Source organism: Acomys minous (genome assembly GCF_964271855.1).
Source record: "Acomys minous genome assembly, chromosome: 1".
NCBI classification, from domain to species: Eukaryota; Metazoa; Chordata; class Mammalia; order Rodentia; family Muridae; genus Acomys; species Acomys minous.
The window spans coordinates 157,451,288-157,477,962 of NC_140483.1; the positions used below are offsets into that span (position 1 = coordinate 157,451,288).

The window sequence follows — 26,675 nt, forward strand, 5'->3', positions numbered from 1 at the left end:
GTTTTGGGTCTAGGAGAAAACATGTCACAAGGCTCAGCCTTCTGTCTTGCGCTTCAGCTCAGCTTGCTTGTGTTGGTAATATAAAACTTGTACAAATATTTTTGGAGGAGGCCAGACCTTGAGACAATCTACAATAAAGTTCATGGTGCTTTGCATTTGATGTAAGTGACACAATTAGAAGCCTGGGAATTCTGTTAGTTCAAATTCAGCCTTCTTGTTGCCTTGGACTTCCTGTCCTTGAGCCTCAGTTTACTCTGAAGAGTGCACAATGTGGACACTGACACCTTTTTGAAAAAGTTTAGATGAGAAATGTAATGTACAGCACTTGATATTCAGTAATTTCTAAGAAACAGTAACATGTTTATGTATAGAAAAGAGAAATAGAGATGTATATCCCTAGAGTAGAATCTTCAATGTGATTCATAAAAGGTGTCCCTATCCCAAAGTTTTCCCCCAAGTTAAGGCTTTTGAGGACGCTGTAGGTCTCCTACCTTCAGGATTCCCTTCCAGGTGTGCACTTAAAGAGAGAGATGAGAACATAAAAGGGCAAGAAGGGATTGATGAAATGTCTAAACAGATAAAGACACTTGCTGCTCAAGGCTGACCTCCTAAGTGTGATTCCTGAACCTGCGTGAGGATGGAAGGAGAAAACCAACTCCACAGAGTTATCCTCTGAGCTCCCCATGTGCAGCATAGCATGTGTGTGCTCCCAAATAGTAAATAATAAAATGGAAACAAAGCTCTGCCAGGCTTCCGGGAACATTTAAAGCCCTTTCCATAGCCAACACAGCCAGTTATAGACCAGCAGACTGGTATGCTGTTAGCCAGTTCCTTAACAGAAGGCCCAAGGATGGACTTTCTACTGGACCTGTGACTCATCCTCTTTCCTCTGGGCAATGTTTACCGGTACCTAACTGGCCTGCAAAAGGACACTTGAAGTCACTTTCATTGTCTACTTCTGTAGGCTCAGAACATTTAGCAGGTGCATGCTAACTATATGCAGATTATATGCAGAATTGTGTTTGGCTTTCTGCCTTTCCATACAAGGATATGTCCGTTGAGACTATCTTGTAGTTCCACACAGATGGCTAGCTTAAGGCAGACTTTTATTATTTTTTAAAAACTGTCTCTATGTCTCAGAACAACTGTGAGAAAGGACAGTCTGAGTTATATGGGTGTTCTTGAGTTCTTCAGAGGATGTGTTTTTTGTGTCCCACATGAAGTGACAGAGAAGAGAGGAGTTCCAGGCATTTAAGGATTGGGAATGACTTAAGACATTCAATTCAAATCAGCATACACTTTTGGGTACTTTCTACACACAGTGAACAAACAGGATCATTTTTTCTTTTCTTTTCTCTTTTGAAAAATTTATTTATTTTCATTATAATTTATTCAAATTACATCCAGATTGTTACACCTTCACTTGTATCTTCTCGTTCCTACCCTCCCTCCCTCTTTCACCCTATTCCCCATCCCTAGACCTCTGACGAAAGGGACCTCCTCCCCCTCCATATGACCACAGACTATCAGGTCAAAGGGGCTCTTAAATTTTAGCAGAGGATATTTTCAACTCACACCTCCTTTTACAGAAAAGGGCAATGAGCCCCAGTGGTATAATGAGGGTGCTACTATGACTTATTGCAGACAAGGTTACTTGGCCCAGCAAGCCAGATATCTGATGCCAAGGCTTAGTCCTGGGCTGATGTAGTACAAGAATGCTTCCCATCCAGTCTCCTGGAAGATGACTCCAATTACATGGTTCTTCACATAGAAATTGACTCCCATTCCCATGTCTCTACCCCAAAACTAGGAAGCTCAGTGATTTCCATTCACCAACTTACACTCCAGGTAAATCTTTCCACCTGAACTTCTGAGGCCCCTGCTCTCATTTTCTTTAATACCTTTCCTCCTGGAGCCACTGAGAACCACTCTTTGCCTTTCCTCCCTGCCTCCTCCTGGCACAAGCCACCTCTTCCTCTTTACATTTGTATGACAGCATCCAGTGGCCTGAACCTGGGCTCCAAGTCACAGGATATTTCTTTCTTTTTTCTTTTTTTTTTTTTAAGCCTTTTTTATTTACTTTATGTATATGAGAGCTTTATCTGCATGTACACCTGAATGCCAGAAGGGGGCATTAGAGGGTATAGATGGTTTTGAGCCACCATGTGGTTGCTGGGAATTGAACTCAGAACCTCTGGAAGAGCGGCCATTGCTCTTAACCGCTGAGCCATCTCTCCAGCCCCTCAGAATATTTCTGAACTGAGAAAACCCTAAAGAAATGTGAACAGTCTTTTCAAAAGCAATAGAAAATTCAGAGACCAAGAGCCACTGGCTGGCAACATAAAAAGAGAGGAAAGATGCCAAAGGTGAGGCATATCTTGTTTCTTATTAGAAGATCTTCAACTTTCTTTTTATAGAATAAGAGAAGAATTAAATGAAAAAGAAGAAAAGCCTGAAGTAAGAGATAAGGGGGACACAAATGTGATGGCTTTAGGAATCTCTGATCCTACTGACATTCCAAGTGGACAGTAAGATGTGAGCTCTGGTGATATTCATTCCAAAATATGAAGACAACTCTTTGCCATTAGAGTGAGTCAGTGGAGAAGTAACTTTTAAAAGTTATTTATTTAGTGCCCCAGATTTGATGACCTCCCCTTGGTGGGGAGCCCTGGTGGCACTCAAAGAAAGAATAAGCAGGCTACTAAGATGAGACTTGATAGCCTATGACCAAAAAGTGGGGGAGGAGATCTCCATCAGTCATAGACCTAGGGGAGGGGAATAGGGTGAAAGTGCGAGGAAGGAAGGAATGGGAGGATACAAGTGATGGGATAACAATTGAGTTGTAATCTGAATAAATTAATTTTTTAAAGTTATTTATTTATTCATTCATTCATTTATTCACTTTATACCTGATCATAGCCCCCTCCCTCCTGCCTCTCCTTCCAGTCCCATCAGCCTTCCCTCTTCCCCCTGTACCCCTTCTCCTACTTCTTGGAAAAGGGGAGCCCCTCAACACCCACCAACCAACTCCAGCAGATCAAGTCGCACCAAGACTGAGTTCATCCTCTTCCCCTGTGGCCTGGTGAGGCAGCCCTGTCAGGAGGAAATGGTTAAAAAACAGGCAACAGAGTCCATGTCAGAGACAGCCCTCACTCCCCTTACTAGGGGACCCAGATAAAGACCAAGCTGCCATTGGCTACATCTGTGCAGGGAGCCTAGGTCCAGCCCATGTAGGAAGTAAGTTTTAATGTGTATTCTCTTGATATTGCCTAAGCTGGTGGAAATATAGGATTTCTAAGTCTTTTTTTTTTTTTTTTTTTTTTTTTGAGCCCTTGTCCTATATCTTAACATATCAGGTAAGATTATTTCAAGATATCCCCTTTCTCTGACCTTTAATATTTTGTTTCCACTTATTCCCTATTCTTTCTTTTTTTGATTTACTCCTAGTCCCTTCAACATCTTAAAAACAACTCTTGTTTGGATAGTCTGTGTGTGTCAAGGATATTATATCCATTATGTCTTTTAAGTAGGACAACATATTTAAAGAAAGATACAGATGAGGGAATCAAGGTCCACAGAGATGAAGTGATTTTTGTCCCAGACATATGGCCTGTAATTGCTGTCATCATGAGTTAAAACAGGTTACCCTGGGCCCAAAGAGCCTCCTCCTTTCTTCACAGTAGAAACACATCTGTCCTATGGTTTTCTTTGTCCTTTAGCAACTGAGACATACATTAGTGCCTTCAATTCTGTTTGTTTTTAAAATGCCTTTTTTTTCATATTCTGTTTTGAATTAAGCATGACTGTGTTCATTCATGGGACACATACTGGGTACCCATTACAACAAGGAGCTAGACAGGTTATAAACATGACCAAATGTGGTCATTACCCTCAACAACCACCTAGTTTAGGAAAGAAGAGGCAACAGGATGGTACAGGCAACTCAAGAGTGAGAGACTCCATGCTGTTTTCTGAAAGCAAAATAAATAGAGTAGAGCATTACCCATACTCAGAGGTATCAGGGAGTGCTCCCTTGGAAGAAAGGCTTTGTGTATTATTCACTCAGAAACCTCAGATAAAGAAAATCAGACATGGAAAGACTACGTGATACAAAACTTTATTCAAAGAAGACCCAGAGGTGTTTATAACACTGCCAGTGTCACCCAGATGGTGAAAATGGAATAACCATTAGGAGACTCTTTCTATTGCCTGAAAATGTTAGGAGTGGGAAGGCTTAAATTGTCTGCCAAAAATGCTGGTCATGTCAGATGCTAACATAGACATTTGCACAGATGCTAAGGTTCCAGTGCCCACAAAGAAAGAAAGACTGTGTGGGCCTCCTCTATTGATTTTGCTGGACACTCTCCATGTTCATCTGATAAGTACTAATGGCAAATGCACACTCAGAGTTATGGTGACCGCAGTGATTCTCCAATGAGAGTAGGCACTGTCCTTCCAAAATGAGCATCTTGTATTCATTCTTGTCTCCTTTTTTTTCCTCCTCTCACCTGGCTTCATACAGCATCTGACACTTAAAATACACATGTAATTAGGAAATGCTCTTTATTATCCAGGAACATTGCCTGTGCCAAGGTACAGTGGGTATATTCCAGAAAGACTGGGAGATGGGGAATTGGTGAGTACAAAGATAAGCAGGTGCATGGAGAATCTGTTGAGCTGCCTATTGGAATATCTATGTAATCTCTAGAGAAGAACACCTTCCTTTAAATGTCCTTAAAGACCAACTAAAACTTGTGATAACTACTTCTAACTTTCCTTGGGAGATGATGAGACCCAAATCCTTGGTAGTATTAGCATTGGGAGTGTTATGCAACTTGCATACAGGACAGTTGATTGTAAGGTCATAGAGCCAGCTGACCTCACACCCATCTTTCCTCTTCCTTTAGTTTTCATGCTCATCATTATTTAAATGAGAAACCTAGTTATCACTGCCATGAATCTTAAGTGTTCAATAAGCTAATGCATACAAGCACCTTAGCATGATACCTTGATTATTAAACAGAGTCAGTAGAGGTCATACTTAAAAGGGCAAATATGTGGGTGTGGGGTTGCACTTACACACATACACACACACACACACACACACACACACACACACACACACACACACTATACAGCAGGGAATATTAGGTTCCTGGGAGATTTATAAGTGATTATGTATAACCTCACAAACGTCATCTGTTCCCCATGTCTCAGTTTCCTCACCACTGATAATATTGAAGGAGTTGGAGGCAGTGATCTTCTGGAATCTTTCAGAATGCATGGCAGCGATAGCCAAGACTTATGCTAGAGTCAAAAACACTGGCTTTCCAGCCCTTGTCTCTTACTCTTCTGGGGCAGCCTTGGCCATCATTCCATGCTGCCAATCATTCCATGACTCGTAATGGCAATTATATACTCAAAGTTATAATAGCCCTAGAGACAGTCCTCCTAAATGTGCATCTTCTATTCCATTTTATCTTCCACTGTTTCTTTGTCACCTTTTGTATTACCCTTCACTTAAAATAACCTCCAAAACTGAAAGTTTTTGTTGTCATTTAAAATTGTTTTGGATAGGTGAAATGCCCATTTGTCCAACAGAAGCTTTTATGCATGCTTCATATTCAAAATAAAAAAGAATATAAGCTCATGTATTCATTTTCCATGAGGAATGGACAAATCTTACTTTTTTTCCCCTGTTAGTTGCTCCAGCTCTTATCTTACTTGCCCTAGGGGTGGTCCCAGAGCCTCCATTAGTAGCAGCTGGGGGCTGGCGGGGGGACAGTCTAATAAACCTTTTTGAAACCAACTATTCTAGAATATCCTGATAATGAATGTTGTCAGAGAAAAATAACTTACCTGCATCTACTTCTATGTTTTATTTATTCATCTTTTTCTTTTGGGCCCACATAGGGCTGTATGACAAATGTTCTTATACCTCTCGTGACCGAGGATGGGTCGTGGGCATTCACACCACCAGTGATCAAGGCAACAGAGATCCACGCTACTTTTTCTCCTTGAAGACAGACCGAGCCAGGAAAGTGACCACCATCGATGCCCATCGCAGCTACCTCCCAGGCCAGTGGGTATACCTAGCTGCTACCTACGATGGGCGGCTGATGAAGCTCTATATGAATGGTGCCCAGGTGGCAACCTCGGGGGAGCAAGTAGGTGGCATATTCAGCCCACTGACCCAGAAGTGTAAAGTGCTCATGTTGGGGGGCAGTGCTCTGAATCACAACTTCCGGGGCCATATCGAACACTTCAGTCTGTGGAAGGTAGCCAGGACACAGCGAGAGATATTGTCCGACATGGAAACCCATGGCCTCCACACCCCACTACCTCAGCTCCTCCTCCAGGAGAACTGGGACAATGTGAAGCGCACTTGGTCCCCCATGAAGATTGGCAACAGCCCCCAAGTGGAAATCACCAATGCCCACAGCTTCCTGTTGGACACCAGCTTGGAGCCCCCTCTTTGTGGGCAGACACTGTGTGACAACACAGAAGTCATCTCCAGCTACAATCAGCTCCCGAGTTTCCGTCGGCCCAAGGTGGTGCGCTACCGTGTGGTCAACATCTATGACGATGGCCATGAGAACCCAACCGTGAGCCAGCAGCAGATTGACTTTCAGCACCAACAGCTGGCTGAGGCCTTCCAGCACTACAACATCTCCTGGGAGCTAGAGGTATTGGAAGTAAACAGTTCTTCTCTGCGTCATCGCCTCATCCTAGCCAACTGTGACATCAGCAAGATTGGGGATGAAAAATGTGACCCTGAATGCAACCATACACTGACCGGACATGATGGTGGGGACTGCCGCCAGCTGCGCTACCCCGCCTTCATGAAGAAGCAACAGAATGGTGTGTGTGACATGGACTGCAACTATGAAAGGTTTAATTTTGATGGTGGAGAATGCTGTGACCCAGATGTCACTGATGTCACGAAGACTTGCTTTGATCCTGACTCTCCACACAGGTAAGACTTTCCTAGGCATATGTCCAGTTGAGAGCTGACTGTAATGTTCCTATTTGATATTTAAGACACCTAATTTCCCTAGCGGTTTGTGACTATTTTTCTAGTTTGTGCAGCAGTCTTGTGACCAAGGCAAGTTTATTTTCAAGGTTATCAAGGGGACTACATACATACATACATAGTCCTTTACAAGACTACTTACTGAGCGCTTACTACTGACCATGAAGAAGGCCTTAAAACCCTGTCCTTTCAAAGAGATCAGGGTTCATTTGGGTACCATGCAAATAACACTTGTACTGTAGATGATACCATTGCTTAGATCTATGTCAAACCAATCCAGTAGCTTCTGGACAAAGGCTACTTTTTTAAAAAAATTTTACTCAGTTAAAAATCAATAGGACCACTATTATTTTATATTTTTATTTATTGGTTTATATTCACACATTTGTACTTGTTACTTCTGCTTTGTAAGTAAATAAAACCAGAAGCACCTGATGACTCAAGCCTGATTCTCAACTACTTAGGAGAAACAGACAGAAAGATCCTTTAAATTCAAGGACTGTCTGGGCTACAGAATGAGATCATGGCCAGCCTGGGAAAATTTGTGACATCTTCTCTCAAAATAAAAAGAGGGGTAGGTTTACAGCTCAGTGATAGAGCACTTGCCTAGCTAGTACAAGGCTCTCCATTCAATATTTAGCATCACACGCACAAACACTTGCAGGCACGCACGCACGCATGTATGCATATGTACTTAGAAATAAAACTGGAAAAGGTGAAATGAATTATTTTGTCACCCAGTTGCAACATGGAGCTTGTGGTTTTATTTCTGGACAAAATGATGCAGAACTCTTGCACTGTCTGTCTAGTTTTGTGAGTGCTGAGCTAGTAGATCAGGCGTCAATTAGGAATAGACACCTTGGGTTCAGATCTCAGCTCTACCATTTCCTCTCTTTGTAACATCTTGGAAGCTCTTTATGCACCCATAAAAGGAAGGTGATTTTGAAGTCTGCAGAGATTGGAGTAAAGGCATACAAAATGCCCTCTCTCACTACCAGTGGCTGATCCATTAGTAGGTTTCTGTAAGTATATTAATCTAAGGCAAGGGGGTGTAGTCAGGGATACACTGCAGATCACTCACCTTAAGACTTGAATGTGTCTTGGAGAGTTCCCTGGGACAGGTGGAAATTCACCAAGGTCTCCAAAAGCAGGCATAATGGGAAGCGCAAAGGAAGACCCCAAGAAATCTAATGTGGATAATAAACATTCACTGTTCTTTGTATACATGCTAAAACAAACAAACTAACTAAAAAAAACACAAGTTGATGGATATGTTTATCATTTTCACAATGGTAACCTTTATCCTATGTGTTTCTATTCCATCAAAACATATTTTAGACCTCAAATCTATGCAATAATATATTTTTTACTTTTTATTTATTTTTATTTTTATTATTTAATTAATTTATTCAGATTACAACTCAATTGTTATCCCATCATATGTATCTTCTCACTCCTCCTTCCTTACCACTTTTACCCTATTCCCCTCCCCTAGGCCTAAGACTGAGGGGGACCTCCTCCCCTACTATATGGTCATAGGCTATCAAGTCTCATCTTGGTAGCCTGCTTATTCTTTCTTTGAGTGCCATCAGGCCTCCCCACCAAGGGGAGATGGTCAAATATGGGGCACCAGAGTTTATTTCAGAGTCAGTCCCAGCTCTCCACATAACTGTGGAGAATGTCCTGTCCATTGGGTAGATCAGAGTAGGGGTTCGATACTTACTACTTGTATTATCCTTGGTAATATTTACTTTTAACAACAACAAGAATAGAAGTTTCTGGATAAATGGATCAGTGGATAAGTGTTGTGCAACCAGCATGGCCTGAGTTCAAATCCTCAGCACCCATTCAGATGTCATGCATAGTCACATATGCCCATAATCCTTGCCTTAGAGGGCAGAGACAGACAACTCTGGAGCTCTCTAGCCAGCCATGCTATTGAAATGGTGAACTTCAAGTTCAATGGAAGATACTTTGTCAAAAAACAAGGTGAAGGATGATGTAATAAAATAATAGACATTATCCTCTGTTTTCTGTTTGTGTGTGTTCACAAGCTCGTGCATGAGCATGCACACACGCGCGCCCACGCGCACACACACACACACACACACACACACACACACACACACACACACATAGGCATTTGTATACAAAGAATAGGTATAATTTTGATATCAATCAAAGATTGGGTCATGGAAGAAAGACATTGCAGGAAGAGGAAATTTCCCTTGTATTACTCCTAAGAAAGAGAAAGAAAAGAGGTTTGCTGCCCAAGATTTTCTTTGAGTCTGCCTTGGCTGTTGACTAAAACCAGTGATCTCAAGATAAAAAAAATGGTAACTTGTAGTTCATGTGGGATCTTCAGTTTGAATTCAGGGAAAGTGCCAACAACCATTTTCATGTTTTCCTCAGGTTCATAAGGAACTTTTCCATTCTGTCCAACACACAGAACCTGGACTTGCTGGTGGCTTCAACACATATTGCAGGCCTGTGCAGGTTTTCTGATGATACTTCTTTGTCTCTCTCAAAAGAGCAAGGGTCCCTCGCACAGGCATAATACCTATGTGTAGAAAAATGAGGATTTTAGCAGAAGAATGTTCTGCCGGACAGCAACTCAGAGAGCATTGCAATTCAGCCTGCTGGTATGGGTAGGGCTCCTGAACATTCACTTGTTATAGACTCAGTCAGCATGCAAAAGAAAATTTGCTGTATGGATTGTCCCCTCCAGGTCACTTCTGCTCACATTAGTTCCATTAAAAAATCTTATAAAAGGACACAATGTGGGATCTATCATGTTCATTTGAGTGATTGGAATTTAGAGAGCTCAATTTACATGACTCAGTAATGTCATTACTGAATCATGGAACTACAAAAATGTAAACTGTAAAATCATGAAATGAAAAATGTAGGTTTTCTGTGAACAGTGTACAGTGTTCTGCTAAGCTGGGCTTACAAGAAATGCCTATGTTCGAAGGCAGAGTCAGTAGAAAGAAGAGTGAGAATAGCTGAAAGTCATCTATCCATCTATCCAATTAACCATCCTTGGATTCATGTAAGAAATCACTATTTAGCATCTACCAAGGTTTCAGAGGCAGGCACCCAAACATTCATTACTTTAAAAAATTCCAGATTCAGAAAGATGAGGGGATACATTTAGAGTCACCCTGCTAATTAATGTGTGGAAGACTTGAACTCAAACCTAGGCTTCCTAACTCTAAAGCCAGTTGATGGAACTATGTTTACATCCAAGGAACAATTAAGTAACCTTAAAGCATGGGGCGAAGTACCTTTTACAAAGCTTTGGGAGAAGTCTGACCATTGTGATTGAGTCAGAACCAAAGGCAATTAGCCTTTTCAGAGTCCCATACTGGCTTACAGGGACCATGGGGCCCCAGGTTCTATATAACTCAAAATCAGCAGGCAACGCTAGCATATTCCAAAGGCCTCCTCTTTTCTCATCACGAGACTGCATGCTCTAAATGTCTGTGCAAGGCCCTGTGCCAGCAGTGTGACCACTCAAGCCAGGTTCTGTTTGTCTGCTGCCTGGGAAATCTGTGTGCCCAGGGCGAGCCCCACCAGGCCCTGTGTCATTATGACTAAGCTGGAGTTATTTGGCTCTGGCTGAGTCAGCTCTCCTGTGTACAGAGAGAAACCTGTGGAAGGTTTCAGAGAAATACTCACTTTGTGGCTTTGAACAAATAAGAGGGAGGAGGGAGGGGAGGGACAAAGGAGAAAAGAGAGAAAGAATAAAGGGACAAAATCAGGTAGGCAACTGGAACATAAGCCACTAAAATCAGGTTGCTGTTGTTTAGGTGAGTTTTAATATAGCTCTCTCTCTCTCTCTCTCTCTCTCTCTCTCTCTCTCTCTCTCTCTCTCTCTCTCTTTTCTCTTAGATTTTCTCTTTCTATCTATCTCTATTTCTCTCTTATCATTTCTTTTCATATGTCTATTATTATTGCTTTTCTATCTCTGGTAATTTTAAACATATTTATTTTATTGCTATCATCATCATCATTATGTGTGTGTGTGTACATGTGTGTGTGTGTGTGTGTATGCACATGCACGTGTGTGTGAGCCATGTGTGCAGAGCCTATAGAGGCCAGAAGAGGGCATCAGATCCCCTAGATGCCTAAAACTGCAGCGGTTTTAAGCTATCTCCCATGGATGAGCTAGAAACTGAACTCAGATCATCCCTAAGAGCAAGTGCTCCTAACTGCTGAACCAGTTTTCCTTCTGTTTTTTAAAGACCCTTATTATTTCTTTGAATATTTCACATATGCTTGCAATGTATTTTGAACATATTCACTATTGACTACCCACTCATCCCCTTAACTTCTCCCAAATCCATAACACACTCCCTCTGAACTTTCTACCCCCATCCACCCGTTTAAAATATAACCCATAGACTGCAGAGTGCAGAGTGCAGTTCATGCTGGCCATGTACTCATGTATGTGTTGTCATTTACCAGAGTGTGTTCAGTCTAACATGGGTCACACCTTTAAAGAAAACTGACTCTCCCCTCCCCAAAATTTAAGGCCTCCTCAGCTAGGTATGAGGGCCCATTAATCACCTCCCCACTCAATGTAGGTTCAGGCAACCACAGCTGCTGTGAGTTCACTAGGGCAATAGTCCTATGATGATCAGGAAACAATTTTACTCTGGCTCTTAAGATGATCACTTTTCCTGATCCCTGTACCTTAGTGAGAAGAGTGTGACATAGACCTCTCATTTGTAGCTGAGCACCCCATAGACAATTATTTGTACTTTGGCCAATTATGAGTTTCTGTGTTCATTCCCTTCCAATGCACAAAGAAGCTTCTTGGATGAGATTCTTGAGCCCTACAAGTTTAAGGGTAGGGAGATACAGACACGCAGAACAGTTAGATATTATGTCCATTTAGCAAGGTAGTAATAGTAGGTTCTCTATGGCCTAAGACCTCCACAACCATGAGTACTTAGCCATGTTTACATTATCAGTATGCCATTTTGTCCTACATGATGGCCTTTGAATTTCATCAGAAAGTACTTAGTTGCTCCCATAACATCCATACAGCTGTTGTACTCCCGTAGTCATATCCTGCCACATCGGTAACTCGCAGAATTGATATCTAGGTAAAATGGTTGAAGACATTTTCCTCTATCAGCTATAATTACATGTTATAACACTATGGAAGCTAGCTTCAAATCATGATTTTTACTCTGTAACTAAGGCGAAGATTATTCTACATAGGGCACAAAGTAATATCTGTGCAACATGCAGCAATCACGACTTGATATGATAATAAAATGCCTCTGAAATGAAGGTGCAATTATGTAATAGCTTCTTAATTCTGTGCTTAGGCTTCCATATTCTAGTAAGAGACACTTCACAAACAGTCTATCTTTACTGGCAATGTTTCATCATGATGACCATTTGTTTAGCATTTCCTTCATTTCTTCCTGTAGAAAAAATAAGATTCACCAGTAATGAAGTTGAGCAAATTGTCAGACTTTTTCAGAGAAGTATCGGACTGGAATAGGTTGAAACTCTCCAAACTTTTGGTCTCTCTTGGGCATGATCTCAGGGATGCATATGTTATAGGAAATCACTTTTAGTCATCATGAAGGGGCTATAGAGGACATAAAAGTGGTATCAACTATCTGATTTTGTCTCATCCTCCCACATGGTTGAGCCTAATCTTTGAATGCCCTACAAAAGAAAAATGGCCAAGACTTGGAGTTCATTCATTAGTGGTGAAGCCTAGGAAGAAGAACCATGTTTCCTGACCCAACTTCTCAGCATCTACATACTGCTATTGTCAGCCACAGAGATGTGCCATTTGCCATCTCTTGTTCTATCCTTGTCACTTTATTGCCATTCTCTCAAGAGCTTGGGTTTTTAAAATGTAATAGGATAGTGAGTTTGTAAGTAAATTGAATTATACATTTATGTTTCTGTGGTTGCATCAAAGTGATCACTGGAGCATTGGCCTTGTGTTTTCTTAGTAAGACACAATGATAATGACAGCCTACAAAGGATGTTGAAAAAGGAGGCCAGCATAGTGAGGGGTGAGGAACTATGAAATATAACCAGTTTAAGAATGTTCTTCTCAAGGTCAAGTATTCTCATAGCACCAAAGCCACAGGGCCATGATACCTGCACTTAAAAACCTATACAGGCCTATGCTGTGCCAAAGGGAGGCGAGATGGTGTATGTGTTTCGAAACCATGGTTGGGACAGAATGGTACCAGGAGCAGCTTTGAAATGAGATGATGTCATCTCCAGATGGTACGGTCCTTCTGCTGAAGTACTAGCTCATAGGGGAGTAGATTTCCTATCAGCACAAGTGTGTAAGTTGGTGCTGATAACCATGTACAGTAGGCTGAGATTACAAGCCTGACAGAAAAAGTGTCCTTGCTAGTATTGGACCAAATACTGAAAATCCAACATTTTCCTGATATCTTATTTCAAGTCATTGGGAATCACATGGGAACTGTTTCTCCTTGGTTTAACAGTCATTTGTTGTGTGCATATGCTTCTGTCTGCCTCTTTGTTATTTACTGGTTGAAGAAGTTCTTCATCACTGAAGCACACCTTCTCATGGGAAAGTCATATGCAAGCATACCATCTGATATGTGGGTTTAAAATACAGAGAATTATTACGTGTAGGAAAAATAAGGCAGAACCATGATTGCATCTAGCACCCAGAAATAACCAACCATCCCCTTGAGAGGTAATAGTCAGGGTCCTGGTGGGAAACAGATGGTACATTCAAACAGAATAATTAAGGAGAGTTGAAGGAAGGGTGATTTTGAATCAACAGCTGCTTATAATGATGTATATAGTATTTAAGACAGCCACAAACCTTAGGTCTTCACTTCAGTTCTGTCAAACATGAAGATACATTTTCACTGTTCTTCTAAAGGAGAAGGATGAGTGGGAAGATGTGGTTGCTTCAAACTGTGGCTGGATGGAAAGGGCTTTTTACTTCTGGATTTGACTTTTATAAAAAGAAAAAAGCACACACACACACACACACACACACACACACACACACACACACACACACACCTCCCCCAATCAAAAACAACCTAGAGGAATTAATTCTATGTGACCTTTCTTTCTTGAACTACGCATGCAACTCATAGAGGCCCACTTCCATGGGACACAGAACAGCTGGTGGCATCTGGATGAGCAGACAAGATGTCTGAAGCAGAGCGAAAGCCAGACCATGGTGAAGCTATGGCAGAGGCAGAATCAGTGAGGAAGTACGCCACTGGAAAAGGAAGGCACAGCAATAACAAGACCATCTACTGATGATTTCTAATCAAAAAGTTAGCCAAGAAAGTTTCTATTTTTTCCCCTCCCAGAGAACTTTCTTATCCAGTATCACACTCCCTTCTTTCATTCTTACTCCTTATACTTTCTCCTTTTCCTTTCTACTTTCATTCTTTACTTGTTCTAACAATATATTTTTTTATGCATATCCTGTTCTTTCCAAGCCGGTCACTGCCCTTTTGGCATTGCCTCCTTGGTAAAACTAACTAATAATTACTCTTCAGACTTCACTATTATGAGGGAATACCCCACAGTACCAATGTGTGCTCATATATTCTATGTAAGCATGAATAGCCTTCCTATGTGGCCAGTCAGTTAGAGATGGGCACTGCAAGTCAACCTCAGTCATTCTTCTGAGGGTAGAGATCAGCCAGGGTGGCACTGACATTTTGCACATTAGTTGTCTCTCTGAGAGATGATGGTATAGCAAACTTATTTGTACCTTTCTTTGGAACCCCAATCTCACCAAGCTCATGAGGTGAATTAAACCAGCATCCATGGATATCTATGTATATAAACTGAATAGGACAAATCATGCCTCTATTGGCTCATTGGAAAATGTTTCTTTGGCCGTGTGTGTGTGTGTGTGTGTGTGTGTGTGTGTGTGTGTGTGTGTGTTTTGCATATGTGTGCAGTGTGTATAATGCATATGTAGTATATACCTGGGGTATACATGTATGGTTTGGGGGGATGGGGAGATATATGTTTCTTTTTAGTGTATGAGAGTTTATTTGTGTGTGAAGACACTTGAACATGTGGAGGGAAAAGGACAGCCTTGGGTGTCATTTCTCAGGTGCCATCTACTTTCTGTGTTTGAGACAAAGTCTCACACTGGCCTGTAACTCACCAAGTAGTCTATACAGTCTATTCAGTGGGATGCAGGAATTTACTGTTCCCTTCCTCCCATCACTGGGACTCCCATGCCCATATTATTATAAGATACATTCTGTGCATTTAACTCTCACCCAGGTGTTTTAAAAATAAGTATGTTACTGGATAAACTATCTCCTCTGCCCCCTTTTTGCTTTCTCATTATTATCATTACTGAATGTAACACAGACATTCTCCTGGATCTTTGTCAGTTTGTAAAGTCAAGTCAATGTGCCAGGAGATCTGACAAGAGGAGTTAAGTCTCAAAGTCACCTCTTTTCAATATCTCTGAAGCCTTTCTGAGTCCTGAGTCCCATTAAAAGATTTGTCTATTAGTTTTGTTTCGTGGATGGTCTTCTGCAACCTACTCTTCTTATTCCGTTGATGCTTTCAACCTGAAAAAGTTGTTAGGGAAGCAAGGACTATCAGAACTTAAAACATAGGAGAGGGTCCTTGTTGAAGCTCCTTCTTGCAGAGCATAAGGAGCTCACACTATAAAGAAAGGCAGGTATATCCCAGCCCTACCAGAAACAGAGGCCTGAGCTGGGAGTAAGTACTGCCCCAAGAGCTTACTTCCTGTTCACATGCCATTCCAGCCCCTCAACTTCCCCATTACCAATTGCCCCTGTGTCTTAGAAGCTGATGGCTAGGGAGTTGAAAAGGTTCTATCAACCACCATCTATATTTGTTAAGACACCTTTAATATACAGAGCACAATGCTTCAGGGTTTCACAATAGAACCTCTTGTCTTTACAGGAGTTTGTATGCACAGTTTAATGGCATTTTACTACAGTCTTTCTAGAGATGGTCAAGAAGGCAGAGTACTAATTTTTCATTGAAGCACAAAGATCATGAGTTCCCATGTTTTCTGAGAAAAGGAAGAACCATTGTGGTTTTGAGAAGTTAGGGAAATCTTCATGGTGCGGTAGGGACAAAAGAAGTGCACAGTATGACCAGTCTTAGCAATAACAAAAAAAAAAAAAAAAAAAAAAAAAAAACCCTCGTGGGGAGAAGAGAGAGGTTGTGTGGTAAAGGAACTAAGGCTGAACTGGGAAGATGGAAGCAGAGAGAAGAAAAGGCTAAGTGTAGTTGGGACTCCATAGATGTAGATGCCACAAATCGTGCCTCAATTTTACATCTTAAAGAATAAACATGACTTAGAAAGAAATAAAATTCAGGGGAAACACATTGTGTCCTTGGCTGGGCAGTTTCTTAGCTATGCAATCTTGGGCCAGTCTCTTAAACTCTGAATATCCATTTTTACTTCTACTGAAAGAAATAATACCTGATGGCACACATTGTTTTATGTGGCCACAAGGGTCATATAAAAGTAATATTACATAGCATACTGGGAAGAGTTAACCAGCATGCAGATGAAAAAGGGCATTGTTGGTTTTTTTTCTTTCAGTAACTTTGTTCATTGTTTTCAGTAATCCTGTAAGAGAAATTACTTGGAATCTTATAATCAGAATATCAGGATTTATTTAATGTGACTAATATTCATTACAGCAATGACAGGAGTCAGGGCTGGTGTAGTGTAAAAAATATGCATGTTGGAGACTGACCAGGGTTTGAATCTTGGCTCCGCTCAGCACTAGCTGTCTGACCTTGGCCCATTGTTCAGTACAAGTAGGTGGTTTCTCATCTGTTAAAACTGGGTGATAAAAGCTGCCTGTGGCATGTCATAAAACATAAAGCCCCTAGTGGGAAACAACTGGTTGAGAGTCTCGCACATAGTAGGTATTAGAGATGTTTGTCTCGTTTTTTCCATGCACACATAGACAACACTGTACCCTTGTCAGCACTTATTTCCCAGCGGCTGCATTCCTACAGAGTCTTCACAAAGTCTGGAGCGAACTGCAACATCCAAATCGAGAGCATTTACCCAGACCACTTTCATTCTTAAAATGTTGTCTTTTAAGGACTGGTGCTGCTATGAAAAGACCACACCACTTATATGAAACTTCTAGCTATCTTAGCAGACATATGGCCTCACCAACCATTCCATGCAGTGCTGGCCATGGTCATAAAGAGGCACATGCTAGTTTGGTGGAAGTTACTAAGTGTTTTGACCATGGTTGTTTTATTGTTGAAACACAATGCACATGAGCAAGCACAATGGTGCCTAACTTTCTCTAATTTGATCTTGAAGTTTTTCTACTAAGTAAAGATACACCTTCTGTCAGAATTTCCACCCGAGAACACCGACTGTCATTTTAGTCCTTGCACGCAGGATACAGGGGAAAGTGTAATTACCAAAGACTATCCAGGGCTCTGAAACATGTGTGAGCTATGTGAAACAGCAAAGTGGGAGGCCAAGTACACTCAGAGTGTGCTTCCACCAACCCATCTAATACAGTTTTAGCTCAGTGTAGTTGCCCCCTCTGTGGAATCAGTGATAGACATGACTGTCTGCTTCACCGACGTGGTTTAGATTTGATGAAATACTACATTTTGGGGGGAGCACCTAGCATAACATGAGCACTGCAAAAAACAATGGTCGCCCAGCTGTTGTTTGTGGATTTGTTTTCCCTGGGAAATCTTCTGATGTCCTCCCTTCATATCCCACACTCACCCACCTCTCAATTCTGAAACCTCTTACTAGAATTTCAAGGCTGGACTAAGAGGCAGAGACACTTGAATCCATTACAACGACCCTTTGGTTTTAGCTGCTGGGAGTTCAGTACTTTGTAGACTTTATCTTTAAACTAAAAAGCTTGTGCATACGAATTGCTAATGTATTCCTCTTCTGGAGCGATAAGCAGCATTCCACACTAAGATTGTACACTTCTAACAAAGAAAACAGGCGTAGTCTGAGGCCCAGTTTGAGACTCGCAGAATATTTCGGAGTCAGGAAACTAGAGGCCGAAAAGGAGCCCATTATGCCTGCAGCACCCAACCGTGCAAGCTGCCTCCCAGTCACGGCTATCCCAGCACTGGGGAGCTTCTCAGTATGCCAGGATCTGAAAGGCTCCTTCTCTAACCCCTTTCCTAGACGCAAAGCGCATTCCCCTCTACAGTTCCCTGGACAGATGGGAATAGTGGGTGCCCTTTCAAAGGCCTCCCGAGGAGACTGTTGGGGATTTTCCATCCTAAGTTTGGCAAACTCAGCATGCTCATTTCCCTTTCTCGATCCACTGGTGACACTGACAGCTCATGACAGCCTCAGCACTTGGTCAAATCCCCTTCCAGTTAGGAAACACAGCCAATGAGGCTATGAGGGAAGGTTAGATCTACAGACAACAGTGTATTTCATTTTAGTGTGTATGGGGAAGGGGTGGGGGGGCCACTTTCCTAAATTGACTGCAGCTCAGCTTCATCCTTCAAATTCACCACTGGGCATTTCCTACACCTAGGAGGGAACTTCCACATTTCTGCTCTCACCTTCTGTAAACATCAAACTAGTGAGCTATCGTGTAAACAGAGAGACCTTTTCCTTGTAGATTTGTTTGCATAAGTGGCACAAGCTTGTATGTGGCTATTCAGGAGAGACTTCTGTTTTTCTCTTTCATCCTCTGCTTCTCTGTCTTTTTCTTTTCTGTGCTCCGGGTTGTTGTAGTGGTCTGGTGGCACAGCAGGAAGAACACTGTCTCTATTTTAAGTCTCTGGTGTTTGTGATTCCAGCTTTTTGTGAGTTCAGACAGTCAACCACAGCCCTTTGGCCTTCAGCTTGTCTTCTGATTGCTGAACTTTTTTTTATGGCCATAGAGGGCAACAATGAACATCACAGAAGCATGAAGTCTCAGCATCTTATACAGGGTGGAGGAGATACACGAGGAAATATTTTCCCAAGAGGATCCCTGGTAGAAAAACACAATTTGCCTGAGGTTTGGCCATATGCAGAGGAGGAAACTGGATTCTTCCAGTAACGCAGTGGCTAGCATGTATTCAGACACTTTTTTACTCATAAAATGCTTTGTGTGTAAAATGGGAAACTTCAAGGTCTACTCTTTGTTGGACTGGCACATTCTCAAATCAGGTTTTGTCGTTCTCATTCCTAGACACTAAGGATGATTAAGACAGAATAGGTATGTAGAGTACAAACGAAGGACTTGATATCTGTAAAAGGCACAGATAAAGTCACACATGGACACCGCAGAAGCTAGAGAAATAAGAGAGAATTCTTACTTTCAGAGGATTTCCCAGCTCTTATGTCTAAATAGGTACAACGTGCTCAACACTCCAGTGGAGGAAGTTATGCTAGATGACAAATTGAAACCCTGTTAGCATCCTCTGAGTCCCAGTGATGACACCTGGGAAACGTGCATGTCTTCTATGTCATTTTTCCTCAAGCTCTAAGTGTAGCATCCTATTTCCAAAGAAAAAAAGTCCATTTGAATTTAATGATACCTTCAAACAGCTTCACATACAATGTCATTTTTCCAGTACCCTTTCTCATTCTTTCTCCAATCTTAAACTCTGTTGTCACATCACCCTGAGAAAGGCATCTCTGCTTTAGTTTCAGGAAAGACACAATGTGGAAAAGTTATTAGATTTGTTAAAGGTCACCAAGAGAGATCTACACCTACTGTTGTGATTTTATTATTCTAACTTCAAATACGTTTGTTATTTGCCTAAGATTATATGACTCATATGGTACTGTGGTACAGACTAAATTCCAGATGCTGCCTTATTGACAACTATTGGTGATGATGTAATTCTTGGTTTATCCTTTCTAAATTTGGGGTTACTTAGCTAGTCTTCCCATCTGCTTTATAGCAAACATGGATAAAACTAGGGCCATAGACAATATATAGACTGAACAATCGCTTGTATCTAAAATAATGTGGAAACTACAACTTGTGAAACAAATGTAGTTTGTCTTTCTTTGTTTAATTGTATTTCAATGGGCAAGACAAAACCCAGGGCCATTAGTTAGATATGCATATTTCTTTCAGTGTGGTTAACTGTACTATTTATCAATTGTGGTTTGAGTAATACAGGAAGGAAGTTAGCAGGTGGGAAGAGAAATCTATGGGTCCTAGATGTCCATGGTTCTGTTGTAAAAGTGATAGTTTGGCAAGATTGTCATATTGCTAAAATTGTGCTTTTCTTAACATAGTATTATACTTCAAGGTATTGTATTTTCTGTTGTAGCCATGGATACTTCATCTTCATGGGAGGCTCTGAAAATTAGTGACCTCTGAGCTCCTTGGACTATCAAGGGAAATGTTGCCTAACTGTAAATAAAGTTTAGGAAGGATTCTACTTGTTATGTGCATGAGCACTTATCTCCTGTGTACAGTGCTGAGCCAATGGTATACAACACTGGACAATATACCAAGCCAGGCATGGACTTACCATGTTGAAATGTTCTTTAAGCACTTTGCAATTTTTGTAAAGCTTCAAAAGGATGCTTAGAAGTATATTAGTAGGGTTAGTAGATAGAAAATCCCCTAAATGTCATCTCATTATGTTCATTTTGTTGCTGTTATTGTCATCTACTTATTTTGTTTCATTCATAAAACCTCAATTTTTTTTCAAAAAATTTTTTACAGTGTAAGTTGTGTTCTAGCTGTAGTATATCATCAGATCTCAATGAATGTTGATAGATGGAAGTAGGAATGATTGACTGATATATAGAAAATGAGGAAGTTAGGAAATAAAGAAAGAATGGGCATAGACAAACAGAAATTGAGGGAGGAAATTGGGGAGTTAATGAAAGAATGTCTTGTTCAATAAGTGAATGAAAGATTAGTAAGTTTTTCAATTACCTTTGTTACTGTTATATTTTTCTTGCCTAGGGGTCAAACTTCCATATAAAAGCTATTATTTCAGAAAGCAAACATTCAAAATTCCAAGAATTTAATTTACCCTCCAAGAACTCTGTGTGTGTGTGTGTGTCTTTTGATAAAGAAGAGAGGCAAATTTAGCCATTTATAATGATGAAACTAAGCAGGAAAATAAATTCCAGATCATTAGGGCCCTTGGGAAAAAGTAGAAAATTCAGGTTTTAGAGCTGGTCACAGCTTGGAGAAAGCTGGTTATTTGGAACAAGAATATGGACGCAATAAACATTCTGAGGTTTATCTCGCTTTGATGGCTTGCCTTGCTCAGCTTTGATCTCTATATTTGATAATCATTTTCAAATGGTCTGGTGTGTTCTGAAAGTGAAGTAGCGGTTTGTGAAACCATGGGGTTCCTTGGAAATGGCAAGCTGCAATTGGAATTTGGAACTGGACAGTGGTGAGACTGAACCTTGTTTTGTGAGCTGTAGAAACAGGGTGTCACATAGTGGGAGGAAGGAGGATACACACACTGACCAAGTGGTGGGAACCAGGGTCAGTGATTGAATACCAGCCATAGGCAATGGGAGCTGAGACCACTTCCCAGTAAGTCCACAAGCGAGTTCAAGAGATAAATACATCTTGAGGCTTTTTCACGAATTGGTTGCTCTTCTAGATACTTTCTGATGCACCATCATACTGAATTTTAGACATTCCTGTCTATGATAGTTTTTATACTCTCCATTTTACAGGTGAGGAAATTGAGAGTCAAAGAGAATGAGCCACATGTTCAAGGTCAGAGGGCCACTTCACAGAAGAAGAAGGATTCGAATCCCTCTGTGTCTGTCCTAAAATAGCCATCAGCTACCTTTTCTTTTAACCCAAAAGAACTGTTTTTAGCTTGGCCCACTCTCAGCTCAGACAAACGCTCCACAAATTGAGGTCACCTGCACATGTCCAGTGCCATCCTCTGTGGCCACCCTGCACCCATCAAAAAGCCCAGGGAGCAGCACAAGAAAACTACACTCTCACTGGTGCCCAGAGGAAGTCAGCTGAAAGGTGACCTGCTTTTGAATCTGAAAAGAAATCAGAGCACATGAGATTTGACCTGGGCTTCCTGGGAGCCATCCCTCTGACCATCCTCCATTCAAAGGACTAAGTGGGTACACCCATTTACTCTGTGCCAGTGTACTGAGCTTCTAGCACTTAAGGAGCTCAGTCCTTCCCATATTTTTCCCATGATTTCATTTAAGAGGTTTGTTGTTGTTTTGCATCTTGAATGCGGTTCCCTTTTGCTTGTCTTTCAATAAAACAGGCCCTGACAGCTCTCCCATTCAGATTATTACAGAGTTGTGGCATCTCAGGCCAGTGCATTTAGGAAGTATGTTGTTGGCACTAGCCGGCAAGTGAGATGCATAAAGAAAATATTCTAATGACAGTTGAGTTGAGAGAGCTTTGATCTCCCTCCAGGACTGCACTCATGGCTTTGAAATGCAGTTCTGGCAAAGGGGCAAAGCCTGGGCGCCATGGCAATCAGGGCTGGGCCCCCTAAAACAGGCATTCCAGGGGACCCGCAATCCCTCACTGTGGAATCCAGGTGCATGAGATGTGCAGGGAGAAAAGAAACACAGCTTTTGGGGAGAGGATCTAAGTTTAACAGGGGCATTCCGGTATAGATTACCATTTCCAAGCACTATTGGTTGTGCTACTAGTGGTGTTTTGACAAAGATGGAGGATGTGGGGTGGTTGTGGCCAAATATGTTTGAGAACATTTGAAGTACTTTCTGTCTTCATCCCATTGTGTACAGTGTGAAGCTATGAAAATGTTTTCAGTCTAAAAGTATAAAGTTCTCAACTTGTTCAGGAAAGCTTTTCTTACATGCAAGGACGTGATACCTCGTCTCATTTAAATACTCTTCTGCTTCCTCTGCATTTGGCTTATAGTAGGCTGCAAGCTGGACAGCAGCAAAGCAGTTCACAAGCTCACTGAACAGACTCAGCCCTTAAGCTACAGAGCAGGCAGCATGCTATATGTAGTGAGATGAGCTGCAGCTAAATAGCCACACAAGTTCTGCGTGGGGGTATCCAGATGATGGAGATGGGGCTGCCATTCCTCCCATGATTGGTCTTCAAAGCTATACAGCCTTACAGGAATTTTTTTCCACCTGAAACAAGAAGTGACATGACTCACCAACATAAAGGTTCTGAAATCAAAGGTCACACATACATAAGCTAGAAGAGACAGCCCCAAGGCTAGATCCTTCTCATTCTTGGTGACACATGACCTTGGGAAAATCACCTCACTTTGCTGAGTCTTGTGTTTGTTCATCCTGGTCTGATACGATGTGATTCAAAAGGCAAGTGCCCAGTAGCTTCAAATCAGTACCATCTATCGTTGTATTTTTGAGGAAGGTTTCAAAAGCCACAGAAATTATAATGATTTTGAACATAACTGTTTGAAGGCCATAGTCTAATAAATGATGTGTTTACAATATGAATAAAACACAAGAGGGAATGATTAGAATTAAAAATAGCATCAGTACCCTTATTTTCAGCTACTGGTAACGATGAATTGGGGGTGTTGATCACAAAACTAACTAATGTAATAAAGTTAGCCTACACTATCCAATAGCACCTTCTATGTTTAGTGCAGTGGCATGGCGCTAGGTATATCAGCCACCGTGTCTCTATTCTCCCAAGTGCTCATGAGAGGTGGTTTCTGTGATCTCTGAAATACAGGTGAAAGTGGTTGGGATAAGAGATGTGAAGTGCCAGGCTTCTCAAGGACAGAAGATTTTACATGACTAAAATCCAGGAAGGGATATTGTGAGATGGAAGACAGGGGATAAACAGATATGCTTAAGGAGTAGCTATAATCTGAAAACACACAATGGGCTCTGGGTGAGGAAACTATGAGATCCTGCGTGATTGAGGTTGCAAAAGAAAAAGAAACATTTGGATAATGGGGAAGAGATGCTGGAAGCTGAGCCTGGGAGAACTGTGCAGAAGGGAACTTCCAGCTTTTCTTCAGGAGGGAGAATGTAAGAGATTGGGAAGAGACAGGAGCTGTGTTGTCTGTGCTGTCATCATGCTCACCTGTCTTGGAACTGACAGGCTAAGACAACTTGTACAGAGACTTGGGTCTGTCTGTCCATCTCTGTGTAATACCAGTATGCAAGTTAATAAACATTATTTAGAGTTAGATTGTCTTTTCCCTAGGAGGTATAAGTTATCTTTTTAATAAATTTGACATATTTGTAATATAGGTACAAGGCTAATGTGTTAGTCAATTTTCTTATCACTGTCACCAAAATACCTCACAGAAACATATTATGGTTGAAAATATTTATTTTAATCCACAGTGTTAGAGGGCTAAGTCTATGTTGCTTGACATCCTACAACTTAGAACATCAGGCATGGGGGCAAATCATGGAAGAGAGCTCTTTATCTCAAGGCAAGCAGATATTATAGAGAAGGCAATGGACTCAAGACCAGGTATAACTTTCAAGTACCCCTCAGTAACCTACTTCTTCCAGCAAGTCTCCTCACTTCTCAAAGTTTCCCAATTAGTACCATCAGCTGAGGATCAAGTGTTGACACTAGAGCCTGTAGGCATCCCATATCCAAACTGTAACTGCAAGTCTTTCCTGAGTTACAAAACAGAAAGTCAAGGGGTCCAATCAAGTCATTTTCTTTCATTCAGGTTAAGTATCCCTAGACTACAGTTTTCTTCCTAAATTTTCTGCCTCTGGTGCCTTCTCTTCTATCTATTATATAAAGTGAAAATGGAAAACCACAACATCACCTTCAAGATATAAGGGGATGGAGATAATAAAGACCCACACAAATTCCTGTATTCAAAGGCCTCCCCCTGATGCCTTTGGGAAACACCCAGATTAGTTCTTCATTGGTAGAAGGCCTACAATGACAGAGGGAAAGCTTTAGTAACAAAGCTACTTTTCCATTTGGGTGTATTCCCCTCCCCGCCAGCAAGAGAGACAGGGTGGAGAAAGGCCAGTGGGTCCAGCAGTCTGGCTAGCTGCTGTAGATTCCAGCCCTTTTTGGACATGGAGGCTTCCCAAAGAATGAGAAACCCCATACAGGAGCCAGGGAGAGCATCCAACAACCCACATTTCTGCTTTGGGCTGGGATTCATACCACCTCCTGAACAGATTGGCTCTGCAATTACCACTGAATAAACAACCAATTAAAATGTCTCCTCTTGCCCTGTGTCTTCCTCTTGTAAAACTTTCTCAACTTGGAGTATTGAGGCTGAGGTGTCTTTCTCTACTGAAGAGTGTCTTCTATGCCCGAGAGATCGTCTGAGAGAAATGGGCAAATCAGCTAGAAAGAAAAGCAAAGTAAAAGAAACAATGTGGAAAGGATGGCTCCAAAAGACAGTGTAGGCTCCTGTGCATTCTCATTCTCCTGTCTGCATTATTTTTTCTCTTCCCCATGGGCTGGGGTCAGCTTAAAAGAGAAGAAGATGTGCGAGCATTGTAGGATATGCGTCAAATTGTCACTAATTATGTGACCTCTGCGGCCCTGTTCCTTCATCTGTAAAATGAGAATACATGAGAATTGCTAAGTTTGTGCCAGGGGTTTCTATATGATGGCCATTACCAGACTCATTTCCGGATCCATTGCTGACTTCCTTAATCCTTTTACTAACTCTAGGGATGATGTTTCCCTATCATTTCTGTTCTCTACATAAAGAAACTTGAGCAAAAGAAGGGAAGCAGCTTGCCCACGGGCCCCGCAGAGTAAGAATATCTGGATTCAAACCTAGAGGTGTAACTAAGGAGCAATCCATCTTACTCATGCTACACACTGAAGTTCCAGAAATAAGATGTGTGCACGTGGCATGATGGAATACTGCAGGTATTCAATAAATGCTAGCTTTCTCAAACCTCATTCCAATCTCAGAAGAAGACAGAGTTATTAGAACTCATCATGAGGCCTCTGGTAAAAGAAACTGGATGTGGGTCCTTAGAAAAAGGCACTTAATTTTGAGTCAGTATTTTAGCCTATAATGAGCCTGTGTTTCCTAACTCCATAGTCTCTTCTTCTGAAAAGTCATCAAACTGAAGATCACATGGACAATTGACCTCCTAGACACCTGTGGTAGGAGTGGTCACAATGCAGTAACTCTCATAGATTTCAGATTGGAGTAGAGATGAGGCCAATGTAGCCTCTGTGTCAGGAAACACTGAGCCTTACTCCAGGACCTAGATATTTTAGCTTCCATATATGCCAATCTAAATTCAACTCTATCAGGCTTCACTGACGACTTACTAGTTACACAGCCCTAAGCTGAAGACCAGGTACCAAGAGATGAACAGATCACCTTCTCTATACTCAGACGCCCACATGCTGTATGTGGCCAGAAAAACAGGAACACATTTCTAACCTCATCCAACAGAACTGTCAGCTACTCAAAAGGATTCCTAAAATGCAGGGTGGCAGATAAGAAGCATAAGAGGGTAGCACTGAACATGAGCACAGAATAATATGCCTGTGACTAACTGAAGCAGAGAGCAAAGGCAGCATCGCATCCTTAGTGTGTCTGTTCTGGTTAGTGAGTCTGTCCAAGGGTACATCCTCACTTATTTCTGTCTCTCTCACCTGTTGTCTGTCTCTTCTCCCTCTCACTTTGTTGTTGTTTAATTTTTTCTCTCTCTCTCTCCCCCATATCTCTTCCCTCTCGTATTTGCCAGCTCCCTTAT

At 41.5% G+C, this 26,675-nt stretch overlaps 1 protein-coding gene across 1 annotated transcript in view; it reads left to right on the forward strand.

Moving 5' to 3' along the window:
• The window catches only part of PAPPA (pappalysin 1), a gene marked incomplete at its 5' end in the record, with an annotated part of 252,028 nt that overhangs the window by 28,073 nt on the left and 197,280 nt on the right, over positions 1-26,675 (forward strand). The window contains one exon of the mRNA XM_084793333.1: positions 5,914-6,976. Coding sequence (XP_084649459.1) covers positions 5,914-6,976 — 1,063 coding nt within the window. The remainder of the gene's footprint in view (positions 1-5,913; positions 6,977-26,675) is intronic.